This window comes from Ananas comosus, linkage group 21 (assembly GCF_001540865.1).
Source record: "Ananas comosus cultivar F153 linkage group 21, ASM154086v1, whole genome shotgun sequence".
Lineage (NCBI taxonomy): Eukaryota > Viridiplantae > Streptophyta > Magnoliopsida > Poales > Bromeliaceae > Ananas > Ananas comosus.
Window position 1 is genome coordinate 7,366,263 of NC_033641.1, and position 17,671 is coordinate 7,383,933.

A 17,671-nucleotide genomic window follows, 5' to 3' on the forward strand; every position below is an offset into this window, starting at 1 on the left:
AGACGGCGAATAGTTCACCGCCTAATTAAGACGGTGAACCACTCACCGTCTTATCTGTGTTTTAGGTCCCCTCTCGAGGACTTGGCGAAATTAGGCTGGCTAGGTAGAATGGCCTATGACAAGATAAGAAGGTAAACTATTTACCGCCTTTGTGAAGACGGTAAATGAGTGACCGTCTTCTCTAGGCACCTTGCGCCACGCGGGGAATTGCTGAGAAGGCGGTAGGGTGCGCGGGGAATTGCTGAAAAGGCGGTATGGTAGGCCTTGAGAAGACGGTCAACCATCTACCGCCTTCAAGACGTCTGCTTAAAGACGGTGAACGAGTCACCGTCTTTATGAGAAATGCTGACCTGGCGGCTGAGGTGGCGAGAGTAGGATTAGTTTCACAAATAAAATTTTCACAGGGTTAGTTTAGCAAATATGAAATTTCACAGGGTTATTTTCGAAAAATGTCCCCTCTTCTCTCTCTCTCTCTCTCTCTCTCTCTCTCCCCCCTACTGGCACGACGGCTCCAAGGTTATAAAAGACAATAAATAAAAAAATAAAAAAAAGCACGGAGGTTTTTGAAGACCCCTTGCGTTCGTGCCATGGAGAAGGAAGCAAAAGCGGGCGGCAGCGGCAGGGAGAGAGAGGAGCTCGAAACCCTAACCATAACGAAGGTCGCGGAGGTCTCCGCCGCGATCGATGGTGCGAAGCACGTCGACGAAGTGATCCGCGCCCTCCACTTCCCCGTCGATTCCCCGCTCGTCGCCGGTCCGTTCCCGCACAACCAATTTGATCCCTCACTCCTATCCTTTTCGATATCGTGGTAAATTCATGCGCTCTTGTTTGATTTGCAGGTGTGATTCTTGATGAGCGCTCCAGAAATCAGGTGTGTGTTGATCTCGTGTGTTTCGTCTATTTATTGTTCTATCACGTATTGGGATTTCTCTTGAGCAGGTGTGTGTTAATCTCTTGAGCAGGTGTGTGTTCAACCTATGATTTATAACAGAACCGTCGGTAATTTGAATAGGAATCATTCATCCAACCATTAGAATTTCCTGAAAGTCAAAAGCATGCATCGGTTTTTATTTCTAATTCCTTTTGGTTCTTCCACTTTGATTTCTTGTCTTTCTTGGGATGTGCTCGAAGAACCCTTGAAAATCGACACTTTGAAAATGTTGCCTTGTTGTGCCGGTCATGTGTTGGACACGTTTTATATGCGGACACTCCACGGACATGTGTTCGCCATGTGCCCATGATTTTAAACACCCACTGCGTATACGAAGTGTGTTAATAGCATATCCAAAACAATCAAATATGACGAGTATATAAGAAGTAAATTTTCTATTAAATTGCATGTACTGTTTATTGTTGAAATAAATATTTGTGCTTATATTGCATCATTAATTCTTTCAATTGAATATATATGTTAACCTCTAAAGTAATATAGTTTAGTTTTATATAACTGGTATTCAAGGAAGATGCATTGCTATCTATAGATGAGAAAAGCATAATAGGAATACTATGTCCAAAAACAATAAAAATGTATTGAGATATGGCTTTCTTAAAAAACAATGATATTCACTGGCCATGCCCTTGATGTCTCTGTTTCTTAATATTTTCAAAGTTGAGTTGCTGCATCTGAGTTGCATTTCTGGTGTCGCATGTCTGTGTTTTGAAGTGGAGACCGAGTCATGTTACACAAGGGTGTTGGTGAAGGTGCAATTTCACACTTTTCCTACTTTCACCAAAAACAAAAGGAAGTTCTGACTTGCACTGAAGCTTAAGTTTGCTTTGTGAGTTACTGCCAAAACAAACATGTTCTAATGGGACGATCTCAAATTTAATCTCGTATCTCTTGCAAAACTTATCACATATGAATCTGGCGATTTAAAATAAGATTTGATCCTACACTTCTGAATGTGCCCATGGATTTTTTTTTTTTTTTTTTTGCTACGATCTCTTCTATTGAAAAACTTCTATGGTGCTATATCTTGTGTTATTGCATTGTATTAACAGATGAAATCAAGTTTTCTCCTAAATTTTGGTTAATCAAAACTATACTTAGTATACCTGCAGTCTCATTATTTTTGAAGTGGATAAACCTGCTTACAGTAAGTTATGACGGAAAGTTTTTCTTTCTTAACTAGGTAAAGGTTCTGACATGATGAACATTAATCACATACAAGAGTAATGTTTGCATTTTCAACTAATACAGTGGTTTCCCTTTAGATCCTCAGTGTTGTACTTCCGAAGGATGGTGAAAGGAATTGTTGGAAAAATGCTTTCTATCGTGGTTCAGCATTTCCGGCATTGTCTAGGATCCTATTATACAGTAAGCTCACTTTAATGTTCGGATTAAGTTAAATACTTCGTTATGGTGGATTGTTTCTGATTTTAAATATAACGTACATGTCTGATGTCTCCTTTGATTATTTCAAAATATATTTTGGTGACTATTGTGGGCGCAATAGTTTTTTTGAATTTGCGTGATGTGGCAGTTGCCTTGGATTCATTGCCAAAATATCTTAATCCACAATATTTAGTAGTTCTATATTTAAGCTTTCCTCCATGCTTAAATTGACCACCTGACCATACTGGATTTTGGACTTCAAGCTTGGCCTGCACCCAGTTGGAATCATGGCTAATGTTGCCATGTCCCTTTTATTTTCTCTAGTGAAGATTGCATTTTCCTTCTCTTTTTCTTTATTTCCTTATCCTTCTTATCTTTCTAATTGTAGTTGCGGATGACAAAGTCAACCAGTGTCTTGACAGTCACCAGGAACTTACCCAGATCAAACCTGAAGCTTTGCATCTATGCTTTTCTACCAACTCCTTTGAGACCATTATCTTACAACAATCTTACCAAGGCGAACAGATGAAAAGAACCTAAATCAGCTTAAAAACCAAATTTTCAGCTTGAGAATGAGTGAATCTTAGGCTGCACCATCTTCCTAGTTACTGTCTAGTATTTCCAAGTTTCAACTAGGATGTTATACAGATTTAGCATATTTGATTTGTCACGAAGATTTTCTCTTTCATCTCTCTTCTAATTCCTATTTGCTCTTATAAATGTGCAGATGTTGCATCAAAATGGTTAGCTGACTTTCCTAAATTGGCAAGGAAGCAGGTTTATGATTCATTTTTCGTTGAAGGGCCGACAACTGAAATAGTTCAAGCACTCGTTCCTTCTCTAAAGCAAAAAGGAAGCACTAAAGATGATTTTAATGTTATTTGCTCAAACATCGAAAGGTACTATTCTCATGTTAATTATCAGATTGTAGATTTTGTGTTGAGATGCAATCATAGTGTTAACAATTAGTGCAGCATGGTCGATATTGGAAGACCTTATTATTGGACCATAGGGCATTTAAGCGAAATATGTGAAGCAATTTTTATTTACTTATGCAGTTGTAGGTTGTTAATATTCGAGGGACCTTATCATCTATTCCCAATGGATTGTCTGATTAATTAACAACTGCTGAAATAGAGTACCATGAAAGCTGTTATTTCTTGCACATTTGGTGCAGTTACTTTTCGCTGATAATGAAAGTACTAATGTCGGAGCACGTTTGGAATTTTTTTTTTAAGATTTACTATTTATAAAAAAATATGCAAAGAAGAGCATATTTGTAGTGAATTTTAGAAAATTTAGGAAGTTTTTGCTTAGATTATTCTAAATGGTGAATTTGGTATATTTGAATGATTGGTAAATCTCACTTTGATAGCATCGCACCCAGTTTTATTTTATTTGTACCATGATTTTTTGCTTAAAGACTAAAAATGAGCTTCATCGATTGATCCTTTTCGGTAGGGCTTTTTTTGCAATTAGCCCCCTGAAAAAAAGTTATTTTAAAAATAGCCCCAGCAAATTTAAATTTGCAAAAATGGCCCTGACCTTGCCATGCAGGCGCCACATCAGTGCCACGTGGACGGGTTGGGGTGTTAAGTTGAACACGGTGAACCATTCACGGTGAATGGTTCACCGTGTTCCATACTTATCTTTTTCATAATACGTATATTTTTTCTTTCCCTTTTCTTTCCCCAAACACGGTGAACTTTTCACCGTGTTTCACCGTGTTTAACTTAACCAACTGGCCTAATCCGGCCCGCATGGCGCTGACGTGGCGCCTACGTGGCGCCTACGTGGCAGGGTCAGGGTCATTTTTGCAAATTTAAATTTGCTGGGGCTATTTTTAAAATAAATTTTTTTCAGGAGGCTAATTGCTAAAAAAGCCCTTTTTGGCTATATAATTGGTAAGCATATTTTTGTTCTAGATAACTCCGTAGTGTTAGCTTCTCAATTTCAAGCTTATGCTTTTAAAATGACAAGTCTAATCCAGCTTCCATGTTTTGCCATTCTTCCATCATCTTATTTCGAACTGGGGCAATTTGCAAATCACTTGATGACTCTGTAGAGATCCAGTGACAATCCACTAAGGACTCTTGTTAGTGATACAGCAAGATCCGGTTCAAACCCTACTTAAATTAGTATTTGTTGATTTAATAAGATTGTTGCTTGAGCTTTGGGGGGTTTAGTTTGTAATAAATTTTGGTTTATCTGCTTGATGTCATGATTGTCATGCTCCGACGTGGAAGTAGAATTAGGCATGTAAGAGATTCACCTAAGCCCCGAGATTTTCCTATACATGCAAGATGTCCAAACAAAAATAACCGTAAACGAGTTTTACTATTAACAAAGTAATACAATATGGCGATAATTATACATATATATCTCTTAAGTTCATAGAATTTTCATCAATTTTCTTTTATTTACATTACATTACTTCATATGATATTCTCCAAGATGCAACTAACAAAACTCAAGCTAACTCATCTAGCTCGCCAAAAGCTCACTGCATGGTAGCTCACTACCTATTCCCACCTATGGCTGGATCTGAAAATAAGATAACAACAATGGGTTGAGAAACTTGTAAAGCTTTCCACAGGGTATAACTACTGAGAGGGTCAATCTGTATGCACTAGGTTCTGTACAAGGAGAAATATAGAGGGAGGAACTATTTTTACACAATAGGAGTATTTAAACAAAATATAAATAGAAGGTAGTAGAAACAAAGATAACTACCATTACACCTCAACTACAAGTACAATGAAGGGATCCAAACTTCAATAGTATGATGAAGGCTCTCATGCATCAATTGTATTCTCACAAGTAATTCCGATTTGACTCAAATCTTTATTCGGCCGTCTTGAAGACCAGCTCAAACTTGCAACTGTGGGTAGAGCTGGGACTCGTTACCCAATTGTTATGTTGTGGGCAAAGCCAGGACTGGTTACCTGTTTCCACGCTATGGACAAGAGCCAAAACTAGTAATTGGTTGCTATGCTTACAAACCCACTCCGGAAGGGACTTTAGGGAGCAACCAGCGAAGTTGTCTGTAGCCAATATCACATTTTGCAAGCTATGCTTATGTTCAAACTCAGGAATGAATTATGTTGTCAACAACTTTATGTATGAAAAATTGCAATAACAATTAGGCCCACGATGGAAGCATGATAATTCATGAAGGTTTTTTTTTTTTTTTTTTTTTTTTTTTTTTTTTTTTTTTTTTTTTTTTGAGAGATAGGTAGCACGCTACCCGCTTCGTTTATTTCATTTAGAAATAAACTTAGCTAGAAATGTGAATCAACTAGGATTCGAACTTGGGTCTCGGGTACCAACCACAAAGCCCTTTGCCACTTGCTCTAGGGACAGTCGGTATAATTCATGAAGTATTAAGCACCATTACTGTGCAACAAGCATGCTTGGTTAGGAAAACTGCTAATTATCAAGGTGCCACTGGTAACAATGTCAAGCATGCTAAACCAAGAATAACTCCAAAAATTGTAGCGTAGGGGGAAACAACCAACATGCAAAAGAAGCAAATTGATGATCATGCTCAAAAAATAGCTGTTATACAATGGGTAAGATCAAACAGCTATTTGAGAGATTCTAGCCACCTTAAACGATAGGTTAATGAATCTACTATCAGGTTCTTGCCAAGATGTTAGTAGTCTACCCAACATTAGTGTGAAACAACCGTTGTACTCTAAAAGTTTAAGCTGATAGAAATCGGTGTTTAGATATTTTTATATTTAACACTCCCTCTCATGTCTGGGCTTGAGACTTTTTGTAGGCCCATGACGTGGACTTGAAATAAATTGGAGGAAATTAATAATGCTAGGAGCTTGGCATGACTCGAACTCAGGACTTCCTACTCTGTTACCATGTGAAACAATCGTTGTATTCTAAAAAGCTTAACTTGATAGAAAGTGGTGTTAGATATTTTTATATTTAACAATTAGTGCTGATAATGGAGCTCAACCAAAGTGATTGGACTTCGTCCGAGCACAGATAAAATGACCTTAAAGTGGGATTATATTGGCACTTTGGCAGTGGTGGCGAAGTAGAGTGATGGTGGTGACGGCGGTTGGTCGTCCAAGGGCTGTATGTGGCAACAATGGCAATGGTTGCCACCGCCATCATCCTTCCATACTCTTCTTGTTTCTTATTTCATCAATTTATTTCTCTCACTCGGCCTTCTCTATTAAATATCTTTTACGGAGCTTAGTCTTCTTTCCTCTATATACAAAGATCTACAAAGCCATGAAAGATGACACCTATTTGGTGCAGGTGTCCACAGGTGTGTTGTGGTAAGGACGTGGGTTGCAACTTTCAAAGAAGTCCTTCTGTAAAGTTTAATATAAATCCAATTTAATCCATTTAAAGTCCTCTAAAAGCCCAATTGAGCAATCTGAGAATCTAGCCTCAAAACTATTCCGTGATAAATGCAATAATTTTTAGTTTAGTTATATAGAAGTTTCAGATAAAATATTAATGCCTGGTAGATCTTGCTGGCTTAAATCAGAGTTTGTATTAACTTGTTCGAGTCTTGGATCAGCATGAAACATAGAGGTCTCAGAATATTTTAATAAGCTAAACTAATAGAATTTCTTACAATCTTGAGATTGTTTGGTCTGTTAAATTAAGTTTTCTTAAAAATATTCTGATCAATTGGCCAGGAGATTAAGCTTCCGATTGTTGCAAAATTTAGAGATGACCTATACGAATGATAAAAATTTCATAATTTTAGATGTCGTTATGCATATAAGCCAACTTGCCCACCTTACTTTAGTTAAGAATTTCAAATTCTCTTATTAGTAGCTCGTTAATAGACCAAATTAATAACAATCCCAATTTTATCATATAAAAATCAAAATAAAGTCAAATTTAATGCTGGCTATTGGAACGGTTCTACCTTTTGTATGTTTCTTTATACTTTAAATCTTGTAGGGACAATATAATTCTCTTTCTAACGGATATTCATGACAGGTTATTGATGCTATGCTTGCTTGAGAATGAAGGTGTACGCCTTATGGTTGGAGAATTTGGACTTCTTGATGAACAAGATAATAACATTCTTAAACCTGATAAAGTAACATTCATTTCTAGGATATCACAGCTACTTTCATCAATTCCAGATAAAGTAAGACTAAGAGCTTCATCTGCACTTTCATCACAGTATCCTTCTTTTGTTTTTCAATAAGATTTCTACTTTAGACTCGTGTATGTGCAACTTGGAGTGCTTCAGTCTGCACATTAATTGTCTTGGATATATTGTTTAGTTTTTCATCGACTGTTGTTTATGTTTTACCTTACATTTTCTTAATTTTGTTAGTAAATTATTTGTGTGACCTGGACTGATCGAGATGCTCGTAGATTCTTTCGAACCGTTATGTAGTGTTCTTTGTACTTTTAGATGTCCGCTATTTTGTTTCTGATACTGTTCCATTTCAAAATTTTAAATTATGATTCGTTGACTTTGAATGTGTAGTGGAGCTAGAGTACTATTGATAGTAAAGATATAGTGTTTACTACCAACTTTTTAACCCCTCGATGCCTAGGGTTTAGTGGGGGTAGGTGAAATATTATTGACCCAATGGCCAAAAAGTTGATAGTATACATTATTCATTTTTTATCAATAGTATACTAGCTCAACTTCTGAATGCCATAGTTTTTCAAGATAGCACTTCACAAACTTCTCTGCTTGTCTTAAGAAAAATGAATTCCATTGATCCGATCTCCATCCTATGATAACAAATGGATTGCAAGGCACAAACTGTCTTTGGATTTGAGGTACGTTCATTGATATTTCACGCCTTCAGTTGAGCATATGAAAGTCTACTGCAGAACGTGTAAAGCCTGAAAGATAGAATGATGGTCCTTTAGCTTGTACCTCTTTATCTTATCTTGTCAACCCTTCTTCACCTATTGGGACTAGTATGCAATAGAGGTATCTCGAGGAATAAATCACTGAACTGCTAATCTGATTTTAGGTCCAATATCTTGATTTAGTAGTATTTTCATGCTACCTTGGCTGACAGAAAACTTAAACAGTATGAAAGACTGATATAAATGGTTGTGTTAATTTTATCAACTAGGAAGTTGTAGGCTGAACTAAGTTGGTAGGTTGAAAATTTTTAAAATGTCTTTATTTATCTGCAAATTTCTGTTTTATATTGAGATTTTCTAGTCCTCATCTTCTTGCTGTCGTAAGAAGAAACCCTTTCTTGTTTCTCATTTGGAATTCTAAATACAAAGACCTTGACCAAATACTAAGCTCGTTTTTCCGAAGAGTTGCCAATCAACTTCTGACTGGAGCAGAAGAAAGAGCTGTGCAATTAAATTGTAACGCCATCCCAGATGCTGCATTTTTGTTTGTGGGGGAAACATTTTCTCATGTATGCCGTCGTGGATCTATTGGTAAGACATAGAGATACGCTTCCCAAGTGCTTCTCGTTATTTTGTGAATATCATCTCGTCAACTGGTAGTGTACAAAGAACACAAAAGGCTTGCTTTATGCACTCCATTTAGTGTAAACAAGTAGAAGCAAATGCAGTGGAGTAAATAATTTGTTGTTAAATGCAATAAATTATCCTTGTTAGCCAGAGAAAACTTTCTTAAGATACCCATTTTGCAGTATATTGCAATTCACCTTTACCTCCATATTGCCCAAACTGTAACAATCTACTATGCAATAGGATTTGCTACTAAGGTGTAAATAAAGTTGATCATGTGACAATCACATTGCACATTAGATAACTACAAATTAAAATAGCCAGTTAGATTAATCATTTAGATTTGTACTCTGTAGTATAATTATATGACTAATGTTTATGTGCCTCTCTTACACTCTAGTACTTTCCTTTTATGTAGTACATGCATCAAACTTATATATTTATCAGGATGTTAGGCTATGATCATTTTTTAAAATAATCTCTTTACTGAGAAAACAACCATTTGCATCTGATAAAATTTAGTCACTGACGATTCAACTTATGTTCAAATGCCTTTCTTATGTTATATGCTATCTTAGGATCTGTAGTGGTTTGAGTTTGCAAATATAACTTGATTCTTTGGAATTCCATGCATTATTTTGAATGCAGATGCTTATAGTTTTTACTAGTTGCTGTTTACTCATACTGGATCCTCTTTTCAGATGTCATTGTAGCAGAAGTGATTCCCAGGATTCTCAGCCTTGTCCAGAGCTTCTTATCATCAAATGCTAATCTGGTTGTTCCTGATGTTATAAATTCTAATCCTAAGTCCCACTTCTGGCTTAATATGGTGGAAGCTATCAAAGACCAGTATGCTGTCGAAAAGTTTTCTGAAGAGATGCTGCGCCAACTAGCATCAACAAGTATTAGTGATGTAGAAGTTTATTGGATCCTGTGGATTCTGTTTAGTAAGAATTTCAAGTTTGGTTCCTTTGTCAGGTGAGATGACTTGTTATTAACCATTTTTGCTAACTTTCAATTTAGTATTCTCACTTGCTATGTCCTTTTCTTTGTTTCATTCTGTACTTATTTTTATTATGCAGTTCAAGGGTGTATGTTTAAGGTGCCATAAGATGAAAAAATACTAGCTAATTTGTATGTGACAAAGCTTTTGGCTAGTGATCTTAGATCTTTCTCTCAATCTAGTTGGCATTATAGTTGTACACCTTGATCCTCTCTCTCATTTATCTGTGAGTCTACTCATTCCTTATAAGATTCTTACTGTACTTTTTTGAAGCTCGTTTTACTTCTGAAAGCCTGAGTTACAAACATAACTAATGATTCAATAATGGGGATGAAAGAAAACAGACCAGTGATCCATTGCTACATGTTCAGGAGCAAATTTACTGCAATGCATTGAGAAAAGTCACATAGAGTGAGGATGCTGTTTTCACCAATATCTAGTCTCATGGACACCATTTTGGCCCATCTTGACTGTTATAAATTGAGTACACAAACTAGGCCTTTACATGCACCTATTGAATAAATGGATGAAACTTCTTCCTTGAAAAGGTTTAAATTTCATGTGTTTTTGTTGACCAGCTGTTATGTTTCCTAGTTTTACTTCTGAATTTTGGATAAAAGATTTTTCCTTTATTTTTTTTCTCAAGTGGAAAAGAAATTCTTTCAACTCATTTTACTTGTTTTGAAATTTTAAAATATCTCGACTCTTAAGGATGTCTATCATTGTTTTGCAAAATCAGATAAATTCAACCTTTTTGTTCTTTGAGGAATATGAGTTTTTATTATATATATTTACTGTTACATGTGGTTTTTTGCCCAAGCTTAAGAACCAAGCACTGAGGAACAACTTCCTTCTTTGTTGAAGCTAATGAAACACTTGAGAGCTTTTGGTGCAGTGCATTCAAATATGATAAGCCACTAGAATGCTTTTCCTGCACTGGTGCTTTTTTTAAGTTTCAGTGGAGGAGGCTCTAATTAAGTCAGAAATGTAAACTTTCTTTTCCAATACTGATGAGGAGGACATAAGTCATTCTAGTGTTGGAGAAACTGAAGGAAGAAATTAATTAAAAAAAATTTCATGGTGTCCCTTTTTGTACTTTTGAAACTCACTCTTTCATTGTATTCTTTTATCTGGATTGTTTTTGAGCATAAACATTACATATTTTTTTTTCTAATTTAAATTGTGTTGGGATAAACCTGATTGCCTAGCTAATTGATCAGATTGATCCAGTTTTAGACATTACATTAAGGTACAAGGCAACTGTTCATGATGATTTTAATGCAACATGTATAATTACCTACAAAAAGGCAAAATTAGGGTATCACTCATTTCGTAGAATGTTTTAGGCAAGGTTTAAAGTGCCGTGGCACGGGGGCGTGCCGTTACGTCCTTGGCACGGTACGGCACGGGCACGCTTGCGTGCCGACACGTGGCACGCTTGCGTGCCGACAGATACGCACGACCTCCTGCTGGCATGCTTTGGCACGGACTTATTTTAGCTTTTTGGTTCCAGTAAACTCTTATAATATTATTTTGAAAGATTTAAACAAAATAATATGAATATTTATTATGTACATCTTACTATACTCATCAAATAACATGCATGAAAGCTTTTTGTAAGTAAAATACAGCTATACCTGATATAGAATAGAAATTAAAATATAATAATAAAATTCACAGTACAATAATTATTTAAATTTACATCTTTACATAGAGATGACTGCTTAATTTCACATAGATCGTCGCGCTGGATCATATGTCATATTGTTATCTGCGGATACAAGATTTATTTGACAATATTGATACAAGTATTGCTGGCATTGTGAGAAATTCATATATTCCCAATATTACATCTATATTTTTTATTTTTTTGTTCTTATTAAAAATATCTGATAAAACTTTGTTTAGGAAATCGATTTTTGTTTCTTTTGATTCATCGAAGTTTCGCGGTGCGACAAATTTTGATAAAATATTTGTGAAGAAAAAATGGATGTCAGTGGTGGAAGCGGAGGGCTCAAGACCGACATATGGATCAGATAAATAATAAGTAATTATAAGTTTTAATTTAATAAAAGAAAACCAAAAAAAGGCCAAAGCAAAAAAAAAAAGAAAAGAAAAGAGTTGACAAAAAGGCATCACGATGTCAAAAAATAAGATAAAAGTGAAAAAAATAATATAAGATGGCCTGGGGGGTTGTATCCCAGAGAGAAAAAAAAAAAGAAGCCAACAAGTCAAAAAAAAAAAAACCCGGCGGCACGCCGGTACGTGCGGCGGCACCGCGTGGTGCCGTTTGTCTCCAGCGGCACCACCAGCGTGCCGCCGGCACGCGGGGGTTGCGATACCCCCTGTACCGTGCCCTTTCTTGGGGGCACGGTACGGCACGGGGCGTGCCGTACGGCACGCCCCGGCACTTAAAACCTTGGTTTTAGGTACAAAACACAGATGCATGCCTTTTTTATGATAATTTAGTCCAGACTGTTTATATAAAAAGTAGAATAGAAGAGATTACATTGGCATTGGAAACTAAGAAAAAACAAAAAAATGAAGGGGGGAACGGAATAAGAAAGGCTAAGCAAAGATAAAAGAAATGGCCCATAACATGAACATTGGGAAGTTTTGGAAAAAATAGGTAGGCTAAAATGCAGAAAACCCTCCTATGTACATCTGCTTTTGCACTTTAGTCCCCAATCTTATAAAAACCTCTATTTTGCGTCCTCGAATTTAAATTTGTAGGACTTCACCAGCATCGTAACTATTTTGTCACCGTTCCGTGTGTACATTATATGTTCAACTGGATAACTAGTGATGTACACATATTCCCCTTGGAAATGACCGAAAAAGGAAAATGAATTAGTAAATAGTTGAGGATTTCTTTCAGTCATGTATTCTACCGGAAAATAAAAGATATTATGCATTCCCATTATTTCCAAGGGTATAATAGGTTTTCTCAGTAAGTTACTCGGCTGAACCACACAATTTATTCATGGTATGATGATAGGATAGCAACGTTGCTAGGCTATGTGTTGCAACTTTAAATCTTAAGGGGACAATATAAAGATTCTTAAAAGACAAGGGAATTTCCCTTTGTCTTTCTACTAGCGAACTCCTTTGACTCTGCCATTTTCCAGCCCATCCTTCAGTGTAGAAGTTGGCGGCTTCCAAAGAGTCATCAGAACATGATGAGATACAGTCGTCGAATGGGAGAAGAGGAAGGAGAGGCTTGGGGTAAAGTACAAAAGCAGATATTCTGCATTTTAGCCAACTGAATAAGTTGTGAAAATCACAACACAGGGCAGAAAATTTGGTCTTTGTGATTATGTCAAGGAAAAGAACAAATGGAGTAGGCAAAGATAAGGAGGACAATAGAATCAAGCACTGGTCTAAAGGAAAATGAAAAATCAAGATAGAAAGATGCAAAAGAAAAGGAGCAAGAGTACAAGATTGATGGGGTGCATAGAGGAGTAAGAATGTTAGGCCCTACTTTTATACTCTTATGTAGTATTTCAGACTTTCTTGTTTTGGCTATCTCATATTTATAACCATATAATCAGTATTCTCTAATAACTGATTTATTGCAACAGATTAAAGATCTCCAGATTAGTGAAAAAATTGATTTTGTATCCTCTTGCTATTATCCAACATTCCCTCATTTTGTAATATATTTCTCCGAATTCTCTCTCAGCTATCTTCTAGTCTCTTCTGGTTATAGTTCATAAGATGGTAGTGCATGACTTGACCTACAATCTGGAGAATTTGGTTCTTGTTCTTACCTCGTAATTATATTCACAGCACCTGTTCACTAGGTATATACTTATTTCAGGGGCATGTTTGTTGATAAATTTCTTCTCTGGAAAGTATTTCCTTTGTGCTGCCTGAGATGGATTCTTCAGTTTGCAGTTTTTGAATGCCCACCAAATTCAGATGCACAAATGGAGGGGCGAAAGACGCCACATTTCCTAAACTCACTGCAGCTTCTAATCAGTATTTGGTCCAGACGTGAGTTTGTTCAATCATCTTCCATGGAGCAACAAGCTTGTATCCTTCGAGATCTTAATTTTATATATTGAAGTTAATTGTGTTTTTTTCTGGTGTAAATTGCATTATCTGTAGATATTGTTGTTCCTAAAGTGCTATTCAGATCTGACAGCTGCTGTTGGTTTATGCCTGGAAAGAATTTCTAAGGAAGAATTAGATGCTACTAAAGATGCTTTAAGCAATATTCTTCAAGGAGTTAGCTGTATGTGTTCTTTCATGAAATGGTTAAATATTGTCATCATTTATTCTGAAATCTTGGCTTGGTTTTGAGCTTTGGCTCTTGATCCTTTATTCTAAAATCTCGTTTTGCTTTTGAGCTTTGGCTTTTGCTGTTGGTAGGTAGGTTAGAGAGCCCAATCGATCTAGTTCGGAGAATGGCGAGCTCTATTGCACTAGTATTTTCCAAAGTTGTTGATCCAAAAAATCCTCTGTACCTCGATGATAACTGCTGCGAGCCTGTTGATTGGGAATTTGGGATGTTACCACAAAGAAAACAGATAGCTGCTGCTTCACATAATGAAGATGAAAACAAATCAAAGTTATTTCTACGTGAGGATAGGAAAAGTGCATCTGATGAGAAAAAGCAGAGAGTTATTAAACATAAAAGTGCAGAAAATAATGCCTTGATACAAGAATTGGCAGATCCTGATGAGAATAGGAATCCTGTTGAAGTAAATGGTGAACATTTTTCTGGTGAAGAGGATGATGATGACTCAAGTGATTCATCATTGAAGCCGTATGACCTATCAGATGATGATACAGATTTGCAGAGGAAATTTTCCCAGCTAGGTGATATAGCTGCAGCATTAAGGAAACATGATGATCCAGATGGTGTAAGTTCCTATTTTATATGGTTAATCTTCTCTATTGACGCTTTATTGTCCTCTATTTACACATTAAAATAAATTATTATCTTAGTTGAGGGAGTCATCCGATTCATGGGTAAGTTGGTTTTGTATTCGAAAAAACATTTTAGATAGGGGCAATTTTGTAAGCACAATAGTGTACATGTAGAGAATTAGGTGTTTCAGGGGCATATGTGGCAATTCAGAAGGGATATATGCATGTAAAATTGATAATTTTTCACATACTGTATCCGTAAAAATCTTTTATGTATTTGGAATGGTAGATGGGTATCATTACTACTTGCTTCTGAAAGTTCTTTCAATTTCCTTTCTATAGGTTGAAAAAGCACTTGATGCTGCCGAAAAGCTTATAAGAGCGTCACCTGATGAACTCAGTCATAATTCAGGTGATCTTGTTAAAGCATTAGTACACGTTCGTTGCTCAGATGTGGCAATGGAAGGAGAGGAAGACTCTGCTGAAGAAAAGAGACAAAAAGCATTAGTAGCTTTGCTTGTTACTTGCCCATTTGAATCTCTAGACGTGATGACTAAGATGCTTTATTCGTCAAATATTGATGTTGGTCAACGAATCCTGATAATTGATATTATGACTGAGGCGGCACAAGAGCTTTGTAACACCAAAGTCGTTAAAAGAGAACAAAAGCAGGGAGAGTTGGTATCCGCTGTTTCTCAACCGTGGTATATTCCTAGTTCAAGAGGGCCACCTGGTGCAGGACCTTGGAAGGAAGTATCAGAACCAGGAACATTTCTTAGTTGGTCTCACCGATATGAGAGGGAAATTCCTTCTAGACCAGGTCAAACAAAAGCGGGAAAGTCACGAAAATGGAGTCTTGGTAAGGCAAAAGATTTACAGGTGGAGTGGTCACAGAATAGATTTCCATTGTATGCTGCTGCTTTTATGCTTCCGGCTATGCAAGGATTTGACAAAAGGAAACATGGGGTGGACCTGCTTAATCGGGACTTTATTGTTCTCGGAAAATTGATCTACATGCTTGGTGTTTGCATGAAATGCATGGCTATGCATCCAGAAGCATCTGCTTTGGCCCCTGCTCTTCTCGATATGATAAGATCAAGGTACGACTTGGTTAAATATAAAAGTTGGTCATCAATTTTTGAATTTTGATTTCAATGATATTATGATTTGGCTTTGGATATGCAATAGGGATGTTTCAAATCATGCTGAAGCATATGTCAGGAGATCTGTCCTCTTTGCAGCTTCGTGCATACTAATAGCTCTGCATCCAACGTATGTTGCGTCATCTCTAATCGAGGGCAATCAAGAGATTTCCGGCGGACTCGAGTGGATTCGCACATGGGCTCTTCATGTTTCTGAAGCTGACCCTGATACTGAATGTGCATCAGTAAGTACTATAGAGAGGTTAATATTGCCCGTGGATACTGTTTTGATCAGAAATATTGTCGAAATAATAAATTAGATAAAGGTAATAATAGTATATCCTAATTTTCAGTTGCATAGCTGAGAAATATGACATGATAGCTTAGCGCTTTAATTACCAAGAAGCAAGAATTAGTACAGAGCTTTGTGGGTATCTTGGTTTGACTAATTTGAAATAACATGCGATGTATTAAATTGCAGCAACATAAATTGGTTGAAAGTTTTGATTATATGTTCTCCTGTTTTAAATTTATAAATGTAGGCTATCTGGTACTGCTACAAACATAGACACTTGGTTCATGTAGCTCTAGATTTAACAAATCTAATATATACTACCTCTAGAGCCTGAGTAAGAAGTTTAATCAGCAATGCATTGAATGAAACTCATCAAGTTATTGAATCGCAGTCAGTTGTTCTATGCTATAGAAAAGAAACAACCTACCGAGCTAAAGTTGAGCGGGTTCATGATGCTTTCAAACTGCAATCAACCATATAAACTGAACCATTTCAGCTCAATTGTATGAAACTTTTTTTCTCATATAACAGTCGATCATTTGCTAATTAACAGTTTATAGTTGATATTCTCGATGCACATTTATCTTGAATCTATTTGTCATCAAGATGGAAGATGCTTTGCCTGTTAAATATACTTGGTTTTCTGTTGAATTACGCCTCCGATAACCGCTTAGCACAACTCTGTTTATTTGATGAACCACCATTGAATTTGTATTGTTGATCACGCCTGCAAATCTGCTATTTTTGCGCTAATCATCTGTATCATTGTAGCTTTCTGCTTACATAGTGTTATCTTTGTGTAGATGGCTTTGACCTGTCTTCAACTCCATGCCGAGATGGCCCTTCAGACATCGCGTGCTCTCGAAGCTGCAGACCAATTCAAGGCCCAAACCCGCACCCTTCCCCCGAAGCTTGATAACATCATAATACCATTCTCAAGCACAAAATTTTAAGAAGAGGATGATTATGTACATTATTATATATTTCGTATGCTACTTTTTTATTTTGCTACAATTTGTTAGTTCTTAGATGAAAATTAAAGATAACTCAGTAATTCAGTTTACTGCGTGTCTGAAATTAATGCGAGCTGCCTTTATACTACTGATCTGTCGTTTCTCTCATCCCGTCCTTTCATTCTAACCAGTGTCCTTTCATTCTAACCAGTCGGAAAGAAAATAATTTTAGGGAGATTTTATGCAGGTACCTGATTCATAAGACAATTTTACGGAGTTTGTAACTTTCATCTTTTTGTATGAGTCCCCGTATTTTAAGTTTTTCTTGTAAGAAAAGTTTCTGGCGAGTATTTTTCAATGGAATTTAGGAATATTCTGTTAATAATCAATCTCATCTTATATCCTCTGAGTATAGTGTTGCCATTGGAATTTGATGATGTTTATGTGGATTGATTATTTGGTGAGATAGGATGTGTATATGATGTTTAAGAGTAAGTACTCATGTAAAAAGATGAAGAGTTAATAACCAATCTGAAAATCCTCGATGACTCAGGGATCTCTATATAATTACTCTAATTTTTCAATTTAAAAAAAATGAACAATGGTCTTCCGAACTTTTAA

The 17,671-nt window shown here is 36.4% G+C and overlaps 1 protein-coding gene across 2 annotated transcripts; it reads left to right on the plus strand.

The window, feature by feature from the left end:
- Positions 468–17,204, plus strand: LOC109726452 (telomere length regulation protein TEL2 homolog). Of its 2 annotated transcripts, none has more exons than XM_020256036.1 (13): positions 468–753; positions 840–871; positions 2,215–2,317; positions 3,063–3,234; positions 7,316–7,504; positions 8,604–8,746; positions 9,484–9,760; positions 13,606–13,820; positions 13,924–14,022; positions 14,160–14,653; positions 15,003–15,760; positions 15,849–16,047; positions 16,901–17,204. In XM_020256036.1, the coding sequence occupies exons 1-13, from the start codon at positions 588–590 to the stop codon at positions 17,048–17,050; spliced, it is 2,997 nt and encodes a 998-aa protein (XP_020111625.1). In that variant the 5' UTR covers positions 468–587; the 3' UTR covers positions 17,051–17,204. The 2 variants fall into 2 exon arrangements, with proteins under 2 accessions (XP_020111625.1, XP_020111627.1); XM_020256038.1 differs by having other exon boundaries at positions 734–753; positions 2,223–2,317.